The following is a 9,968-nucleotide window of genomic DNA, read 5'->3' as shown; positions in this document are numbered from 1 at the left end:
TGCCTGGGATCTGAACCCATGGACACCCTGAGCCACCAAAGAGGAGCTTGCGAACTTAACCACTACGCTGCTGGGCAGCCCCGCAGCAATCTGTTTTAACATGCCCTCTAGCTGATTTTAGGGCACACTAAAGTCTGAGGACCAGTATTCTAAACAAGTGGTTGTTAATCCTAGGGATCCATGGTTGGGCTTTAGGAGGACCAAAAAAGCATCTGTAATTGTATCTAAAACCAAGTGTATGTTCATATATATTTTTCTGAGAGGAGTGCTTTTATTCCTTTCATCTTCAAATGGGTTCAAAGACTTCCAAACTTGGGACTGCTCCTTGTTTTCCATTGCTACCACCACTTACCCTTTGATCTAGACCCTTTGCCCTCTAGTTTCCACCCTTTTCAGTGCATCTCCATGGTGCAGTGACAATGATCATTCTAAAACATGAATTTCATCATGGTCACTCTGCTGCTAAAAGACCTTCAATGGCTCCCAATAGCTTATGATAAAGTTACCTTTTAGCATGACAGACAACACCTTTCATCAAGGCTTATTCTTTCGCATGCATCTCTAGTCATTGTCAGCCTTTGGTCCAGCAATAATAAACTTTGAATATTCTGGACCTCGCTTGGGCTCTCATACCTCCCTGCCTTTGTATATTCTGCATGCTCAGCCTGGAAAGCCCTTCACTGTTCCTCTCTCCTTGACTGGCTAATTCCTCTTGGCTCAAGATTCAGTGCTAGCAACATCTCTTCTGGGAAGTCTTCCGTGAGGATTATGTTTAAGTGGCCCTCCTATACGCTCCCAATTCTCCCTGTGTTTATCCTTCTGGTAGTAGTTCTCAGCATCTTGGTCTTAGAACCCCTTTACACTCATAAAAATTGTTGAGGATCCTAAGAGATTTATAGGATATTTCATCCATATTTACCATATTAGAAATCAGATCTGTGAAATTTAATATTTTAAAACTGATTTAAAAATAATTACAAACCCATTATGGGTTAATATAAATGATGTATTTTTATGATAAAATGATATTTTCCAAAAAGTATTTTGAGAAGAGGGGGATTGTTTTACATTTTTCAAACCTCTCTAATGTCTGGCTTAACAGAAGACAGCTGTACTCTCTCATCTGTGCATTCAAGGTTGTGGTGTTTTGGTTGAAATGTGAAGAAAATCTGGTCTCACACAGATAAGGAGTTGGAAAAGCCAAAACTATTTTCATAGCCTCTCTAGATAAACCTAGATATCCTTCTTTGATACTACACCAAACTTGACATGGGGTAGTCTCTTAAAGTGCAGTTGCCGGGACCAGGCTGGTGGCGCAGCAGTTAAGATTGCACGTTCCACTTCTTGGTGGCCCAGGGATTGCCGGTTCAGATTCCTGGTGGGGGCATGGCACTGCTTGGCAAAAGCCATGCTGTAGTAGGCATCCCACGTATAAAGTAGAGGAAGATGAGCATGAATGTTAGCTCGGAAGATGGGTGTGGATGTTAGCTCAGGGCCAGTCTTCCTCAGCAAAAAGAGGAGGATTGGCAGTAGTTAGCTCAGGGATAATCTTCCTCAAAAAAAAAAAAAAGTGCAGTTGCCATGAGGACTGAATCTAAAACCATATCAATTAACTTTTTATATTCTGCTACATTAAAATCCATGGATCTATCTTACACTTCGATGACTCTGCATTGGTTATTTTGAAAACAGTTGTTCATTGAGTTGTAGAGATCTTCCAAACATTCACATTTCATTATATAATGTCAAAAAAGTACATTTGTTAATATCACTGGTATTTTTAGCAGAAAAGTCTTTAAGTAGTGGGAAGCTGTCAAGCTCAATGTGGCGAATGCCAGTTTTACAAAATTTGGATTTTTGTTTGAAAACTTAACCACACAAGTGCTTTTTCTGGAGACAACCAAGCTATTTGGGCATGCAGCAGAAGTATTTACCATTTCTTCACACATATTAAAAGGACGTGTAGGCTATGGTGAAGTTTTAACAAAATCAATAATTTTTACTCCTCTATCAAAGACATTTTTTTTTTTAAAGATTGGCACCTGAGCTAGCATCTGTTGCCAACCTTCTTTTCTTCTTCTTCTTCTCCCCAAAGCCCCCCAGTACATAGGTGTATATTCTAGTTGTAGGTCCTTCTAGTTCTGCTATGTGGGAAGCAGCCTCAACATGGCCTGATGAGCAGTGCTATGTCCGCACCCAACTCCAACCAGCGAAACCCTGGGCTGCCAAAGCAGAGCGCTTGAACTTAACCACTCAGCCACAGGCCGGCGCCGGTCATGGACGTTCAAACTAACTTATTTTAAAAATCTTAAATTTGGGGGCTGGCCCAGTGGCGCAGTGATTAAATGCGCACCTTCCGCTTCGGTGGCCTGGGGTCCCCTGGTTGGGATCCCCGGTGTGGACATGGCACCGCTTGGCACACCATGCTGTGGTAGGGGTCCCACTTATAAAGTAGAGGAAGATGGACACAGATGTTAGCTCAGGGCCAGGCTTCCTCAGCAAAAAAGAGGAGGACTGGCAGTAGTTAGCTCAGGGCTAATCTTCCTCAAAAAAAAAAAAAAAACCTTAAATTTTGTATGCTATGAGTGCAAGGATATGAAGAATATAAAATACCACTATTTGTGCAGTTTGGCGCCACTGCCTTGATTCCTGCTAAAGTGCCAGCAGTTTAATCTCCTATTGCTATAACACTATCAGTGCAAATGTAAACAAAGTGAAAAAGGAAAACGTCGTTTTTTTTAAAAAAGATTTTTATTTTTCGTTTTTCTCCCCAAAGCCCCCTGGACATAGTTGTATATTTTTTTAGTTGTGGGTTGCTCTAGTTGTGGCATGTGGGACGCCACCCCAGCATGGCCCAAAGAGCGGTGCCATGTCCGCGCCCAGGATCTGAACCCCCGAAACCCTGGGCGACTGAAGCAGAGCGCGCCAACTTGACCACTGGCCCTGGCCGGCCCCCAGACAAGTCTTATATGACTGTGACAATTGTTTTGACCTTGCAGACCCACTGAGAGCGCCTCCAGGACCCTCAGGGTTCTGCGGATGGCATTTTGGGAACAGCTGCCCTGTTTCACATACTACTATTGTCTCTCATTAAGTTGCAAGTTCTATGTGGACTGTCTGTAACTGTCTTTGATGTGCCCTTATCTAAGTGTCTGGTACATAACACTCAATATTAGTACCTGCGGAATGAGAGAATAAATGACAAGTTATAAACAACGACCGCACAGCCCTCATCTTACTGCCTCTTTCTTAATTCAATCTGAACTTACACGTTCTGTAAAGTTTTCCAAGTTTTTTCACAATTAGGATGCCGGCCAATTTTTTAAAGAGTTGGGGCGGGGGAGCTGCCTGTATATAACAATGACATGTTAGAGTTTGGTCAACTATTTGTCTGTGATGCCCGAGTGTCATTCCTCCTTCACAACCCGCACCAGCAGGCCAGGCCTCTGGGTTTCCCAGTCTGACTTAGAGCAAAGACCGGAAAGAGCTGGGTCTCCCATGTTTATAGGAGCACAGAATTTGAACGAGTCGCAGCCGGGAAAAAAAAAATCAATAAAAAACCCGTGGAGGAGAACCGCGGCAGCAACAGCCTCAGGGACCCGGGAGCCCCAGGTCTCAGCCTCGCGAGATCCGCCGGGTTGCCGAGGCGACGCTTCCGGAAGGCGCGCGCAGCCCTGGGAGCAGGGGAGTTGTGAAATGGGCGGCTAGACCTGCCCGGCGCCGTGAATTCGCCAGCGGGAGCGCGCTCGCGCCCGCGCGTTCTTCGCTTTCCCGGCTCCGTCGCTGACGCGTCTTGGACGTTGGGGAGCGGGAGGCAGCGGGATCGGGATGAACAGTGGCGGCAGCTTCGGTTTGGGCTTAGGCTTCGGCCTCACCCCCACGGCGGTGATTCAGGTGACGAATCTCTCGTCGGCGGTGACGAGCGAGCAGATGCGGACGCTTTTTTCCTTCCTAGGAGAAATCGAGGAGCTGCGGCTCTACCCCCCGGAGTAAGTGCTCGAGCTCGGCTGGGGGAAGGGCGCGGGCGCCATAGAGCCCTCGGGGACCGAGGCGTCGGGGAGAGCGCGGCCGGGGGCGCGCGGGGCCCGACACGTGACCGCCGGGCTTACCTGGGTGCCCATGTTTGATGAGGGCAGCGGGGCCTGGCGCCCTGCGGGCCTGCTCTCCTTGTTAGTCGGATTTGGGGAGTTAACCTCTGCTCCGAGCCCTTACAAAGGATTCAGAGAGGTGGCCTTTTGCGTGCTTCTCGGACTTGTGGTCGCCGCCGAGTTCTCGAATTCCTGCCCTCCCCCCCGCTTTTTTTTCCCGAACTTAAGATGGCCGCTGATAGGCCCGGAATAGTCCTCATGGCCAACGCCTGATAGCGTTTTTGCAACGTGAAAATCGCGGAGACTGCGCCGGAGAAACTATCCGGTTCTTAGGGCCTTAGTGTCAGGCCGTTATTACTGACGAGAAAGCCTGTGGCTGGTGACAAGATGGAATCAGGGCTCCATTTGTCCCCGGGGCTGTGTGCACAGACAGCATCTTCGGGGTTAACGTAACCGAGCCCATCCATGTTGTTAAAGATCATGTCTATGCCCTCTTTTGGCAGCAAATTAAAATTTCCTCCTGGAAGGTGACACCGTCCTGAACCTTTCAGACAAAGTGTCAGTCGGCGCAGGATTATCCCTGCTGGATACTTTAGAAGTCCAGCTCTCGACTGGCATTCGTAGGTCGCGGACACTTCCCAAGCTGTGTATTTTGAAGTGAGGTTCCCCTTGTATAGTACTGTCTACTCAGTACTGTCTTACTAAAATTTGTAGGCGGTTTGCGGGTTGTTCGCATTCTTACACTCCTACGCTTTTTTTTTTTTTGAAATAGAGCTTAGAATCTCAAAATCCTCAGTATTTTGTTGTGCAGAATCCTTTGAAAGAAGGGATAGTTGGAGTTTAAAAGTCAAAGAGAGTAAAAAGCTCTTTCCTGAAACATGGTGCATTAATATGGAGTTAGTGTGTCACAGATTGTAATACATTTTGCAAAATTGTAACGTAAATATAACACACCTGGGACAGACAGAATCCTTAACCAGTTTTTCCATAAGTGAATCCCTTATTCCTGTTTTTCAAAAATATTGACATGCTTTACTAACAGCCCGTTTTCTGCTTTGTAATCAAGTTGTCATAACCTGGTGTTTATGTTAAAGATGTGTTTGCAAATTTGGGCAGAAATGGGTAAAAATGCAATAGTAGTAGCTGTATTGAAGACAGATAATTGTTTTTTATTTATTTATTTATTTGTTTTTTGGAGGAAGATTAGCTCTGAAGTAACATCTGCCGCCAATCCTCCTCTTTTTGCTGAGGAAGACTGGCCCTGAGTTAGCATCCGTGCCCATTTTCTTCTACTTTACATGTGGGATGCCTGCCACAGCATGGCTTTTGCCAAGCGGTGCTAGGTCCGCACCTGGGATCCGAACCAGGGAACCCCGGGCCGCCAAAGCAGAACGTGGGAACTGGCTGCTGCGCCACAGGCTGGCCCCAGATAATTGTTTTGTGTCGTTGTGTGGTGGACATCTTTGGAGCTGAGTAGAAATTTGTTTTAAATTTGGAAATGTATTTCTTTAATAGAGTATGATAATAATTTCTCATTAGCTTTTTAAGAATTCAGTTGCTAATATGAAAATTCAGATTTTAAATTTAATTCTTTCGGCACAAGACAGCAATTCAGTTTTTGAGTTTTTAAACATTAAAGATTTGTCAACGTTGATTGTAAACGTTAAAAATTCTTATTTGTCATCTTTTTTGTGCTTCCAGATGATAAGTATCCAGAATTTCTATTTTAACTTTCTGCACAATAAGTGAATCTCGTATGTTATGAAAACCTTTTTACAGCAGTAAGAAATCTTTGTAGTTTTTTCAGTTAGTTTTTTATTGAGGTATAATGTACATACAGAAAAGATGGATTTTCACAAAGTGAAAATACCTGTATAACCAGCACCGTGATCAGGATTATCTGCGTCCTGGAATTTCCCCCGTGCCCCCCTTCAAGTGACAACCCCCAAAGGGTAATCCTGTCCTGATTTCTAACACCATTTCTGACATGAACACCTGTGTTGATTTTTTTGCTTGCTGGTTTTCTTCACTTCTCTGGTCTTCAAAAGTACTAATAGGAAAGGTTAAATCTGTCAATTACTTATTTAAGTTTGTTTAGTTAAAAAAATTAATATAACCAATAGTCGCTTTGAGAAATAGTGAACAACACTACATGTGATCCTAACACCCTCTCAAAACCTCTCTCCACTTCCATGTATTTCTCTTCAGTCCTTTTTATATGTGTTTATTGTAATACACTGTAATCAAAGGATTTATACACTGTGATTGTAAACTTTTTTGGCTCAACCTGTAATAAGCATTTATCATATTGCTGCATTTTATTTACAGTTATATTTAAAGACTGTAATATGTCCTTGGTGTTAATGTATTTTTGATATTCTGTCATTGGATATTTAGTTTCTGTGTGTGTGTGTGTGTGTGTGTGTGTGTTTGTTTTATAAGTCAGTGGATTTGAGCTAGAAGCATTTGAAAACGTGTTTTTGATTGTCAGCAATGATTGGAGGGCCTTCTGGCATCTGATGGTAAGTGTTAGTAATTGATAAGAAAGTCTCACACAGGGAAGAATGGTGCCGGCCAAAGTCTCCCTGGAGCCCTGCTGAGAAAGCCTGTTCTAAATATTTGTATGTCAGTGTTCTCATGCCTCAAACTGTAGACTCTGTCCATGTTCTGGATTATATCCTTTTTGGTTGATCCTCACAGGATGTATATTAATATAATAAAACATTGGATTTATTATTACCACATTGACCCTTTAAAAGATTGTACAGTGCTATCACCGTGTTTAATAAGAATCAAAATAAACAGTTAGGGCCCAGGGAATTTACCTGATGCTCAGAAAGTTGGTTCTGTCTTTTCTGCGTTAAATTCTCAATGAGAAATTCTGATTTTTTTTGAAAAACGATTGTAGCAAGTTTTATATTTAAAAAAACAAAACTTGATTCAACAAATGAGGTCAAAGTAAAATCTGCTTTATTTGGTACTGCTTTGGGAACTGCTGCTTTCTTTAGAAGCAGACATTTAGACCAAATGTAATATGTAACCCCCTTTTAAAAATTAAAACTGTAGGTCAGAATTACATTTTAAAATGATAGTCCTGTATAATTAAAAAATAAATCTATTCACTACCTGAGATATACTAGAGAGATCTAAATGTAAGACTTGGAAACATGGTAATTTATAAATAAATACACATTTATTTGGTGAGATATTCATCATCTGTATTTAGGGTTGCCACTGTATTGTATTTTAGCCTATAATGTTCAAAATAAATAGTGTTATTACTTCTCCTGAAAAGCTCAAATGTTTACCTTTTTTTTAGTGAGGAAGATTGGCTCTGAGCTAACATCTGTTGCCAATCTTCCTGTTTTTGTTCGAGGAAGACTGGCCCTGGGCTAATATCTCTGCCGATCTTCCTCTGCTTTATGTGGGATGCCGCCACAGTGTGACTGGACGAGTGGTGCTAGGTCTGCACCTGGGATCCGAAGCTGCAAACTCCGGGCCACTGAAGCAGAGTGTGCAAACTTAACCACTGTGCCACCAGGCCAGGCCCCCAAATGTTTACATTTTTATAAAGTAAATATAAATTGATCTTTACTTTTCCTTTTGAAGAAGGTGATTGGAGATGAAGGTGAAGAAAATTGCTTAAAGCAGTGGTGTAGCCATGTCTAGTGTCCATGCTCCTGTGAGGATGCTGTTCAGAACAGACCAGTATTTTTTAAGCAGTTCCTGGGTTTCTGAAGTCTTGGGGGCAAGTCTTAACGTGTAGTTGCTTTTCTGCCTAGTAACTATAACCAGGCTTGTATTTCCTATTCCTGTGGATGTTTTAAATTTGAGATGATGTGCGTTTCTAGTAGGAGTATTTGGAAATGTGTTTTTATTTTCAACAGTGATTATTTAGGTTTCCATTCTTTCACAATGGGATCTATCAATTTAGGAAATGTACTTTCAGTAGTGGCTTGTCAGGTTCTTGAAGATGTCTGTGATAAGAGTGTATTTGTTGCAATTGCTAGGGCTTTAGTAGCTGTTTCTAATTACAGATTTTTTTTTGTTGCAAAGGACAGAAACAGTGCTACCAGTCTAGCTAAAGACGAGACAGTATTAAAAAGATGGAGATTTCCCTAAATTGAAGAATAAGGACTATAGTACAGCTAGGTCTCCTGGGAACTGGGACTGGGACCCAGAAAAGTATCAGCAAACAAGGTGACTATCTGCGTCTGCTGAGAGGCTTTACTGTCAGCTCAATTTGTTTCTGTGTATCCGCTCAATTTCTTTGCAGATTTGTTCTGTGCTCACTCATCTGGCATCTGACGGAAGTCCTGACTCTAAGTGATTTTCCACCCCAAGAGAGATTATCTGATTGTTCCAAGTTTGTTTGGTCAAGCCACACAAATTATAGGTTGCTAGTTAGCCAGTGAAATGGGGCCCTTGTGTCATGTGGGTAATCAGTTGTGGCTGGAAGCTTATAAGATCTGTTGAGGGTTTCACATAAGGAAATTGATAAGGTCTGTGCTGAAAGTCCATAGAATGTTTTGGTAGTACCTGTAGGAGGGGCACTTGATCACTTTTAAAATGGCTTTCCAGAAGACTTGGAAAACTGACCCTTGAAGAACAGTGGAATTACCATTCAAAAAGGGAGTTAGAGAGGACATCATAGCCAAATGGAACAACATGTACAAAGATGACCCAGATGTTTAGGATGTGTTTTGGGAACCACAAGTATTTTTATTTATTTATTTATTTTGGTGAGAAAGAAGATTTGCCCTGGGCTAACATCCATTGGCAATCTTTCTCGTTTTTTGCTTGAGGAAGATAGCTCTGAGCTAACATCTGTGCCGCTCTTCCTCTATTTTTGTATGTGGGATACCTCCACAGCATGGCTGGTAAGTGGAGTAGGTCTGCATCCAGGATCCGAACCTGTGAACCCAGGCTGCCCAAGCGGAGTGTGTGGAACTTTAACTGCTCAGCCACGGGGTCAGCCCCAACCACAAGTATTGTTGTGCCTGGATTTTTTGGTGCATTTAGCGATGAAGCAAGAACAGAAAGGTGTCTTTGAGGAAATTTAAGGATTGGAGTGACATGACGAAATTTAGGGTTTAGAAAGATTACTCTGGCAGCTTTTGTGGAAGACCATTAATAAGGAGTTGAGATTGGAAGATTGGTTAGGAGCCATTGTAGTAATCCAGGTGAGAAATGATGAGGGCCTGAATTAAGACACTAATAATGAGAATGGTGAAAGAATTAATGTGACAGATATTTGGGAGTCAGTCTTCACAGGATTTAATGACCAATTGTATGAAGAGGAGAGAAGAGTCAAGGATGGAAACAGCCTCCAAATCTCAGTAGTTCGTTAGAAACAGATGATTACTTACACCTGAACTGGTGGGTGGGGAGCTCTACTCATTGTGGTCCCTCACTCTGGGTTGAAGCTTATATATCAGTGACCCTTCTCTCAAATGCTACTGGTCCCTGTGGCAGAGGAACAGAGCTGGGTAGTGCCACTTGAAGGTACTAAATAGTGACATATGTCAGTTCTGCTCATATTTAATTAGCCAAAGCAAGTTGCATGGCCACATTTAAACTTCAAGGAACAATGAAATGCAATTTTGCCATGTAATCAGAAGCAGATTTGGAAATATTTGGTGAAGAGATTAATTGACCACTGATTTGGTGAACATTAGTGACTCCAAGATTTCTGACTTGGGTAATGTATTTTTAACTGAGATGGAAAGTATAGGACAAAGGACAGGATTGTTGAGGAGGGAGAGGATGAATTTATCTTAGACACAGTAAGTTAAGGGGTGGGCCTCATGACCATCAAGGTGTACTATTCCAGCAGGCACTTGGATCTGGGAGTCTAGAGCTCAGGAGATTTGGTAATGT

General features: G+C 42.6%; 1 protein-coding gene across 3 annotated transcripts in view; it reads left to right on the top strand.

Annotated features, from left to right (window-relative positions):
* Window positions 1–3,675: 3,675 nt before the first annotated feature.
* Window positions 3,676–9,968, top strand: part of SREK1 (splicing regulatory glutamic acid and lysine rich protein 1) — a 44,080-nt gene continuing 37,787 nt past the window's right edge. Inside the window, exon 1 of one of the 3 annotated variants that reach the window (XM_046671462.1) lies at window positions 3,676–3,989. In XM_046671462.1, the coding sequence (XP_046527418.1) occupies window positions 3,829–3,989 (161 nt within the window). In that variant the 5' untranslated portion in view covers window positions 3,676–3,828. The remainder of the gene's footprint in view (window positions 3,990–9,968) is intronic. The other 2 variants (XM_046671461.1, XM_046671465.1) reach the window with 2 other exon arrangements.

The sequence above is a fragment of the Equus quagga genome, chromosome 9 (assembly GCF_021613505.1).
Source record: "Equus quagga isolate Etosha38 chromosome 9, UCLA_HA_Equagga_1.0, whole genome shotgun sequence".
Taxonomy (NCBI): Eukaryota; Metazoa; Chordata; class Mammalia; order Perissodactyla; family Equidae; genus Equus; species Equus quagga.
This window is presented reverse-complemented; position numbering and strand designations above follow the sequence as displayed.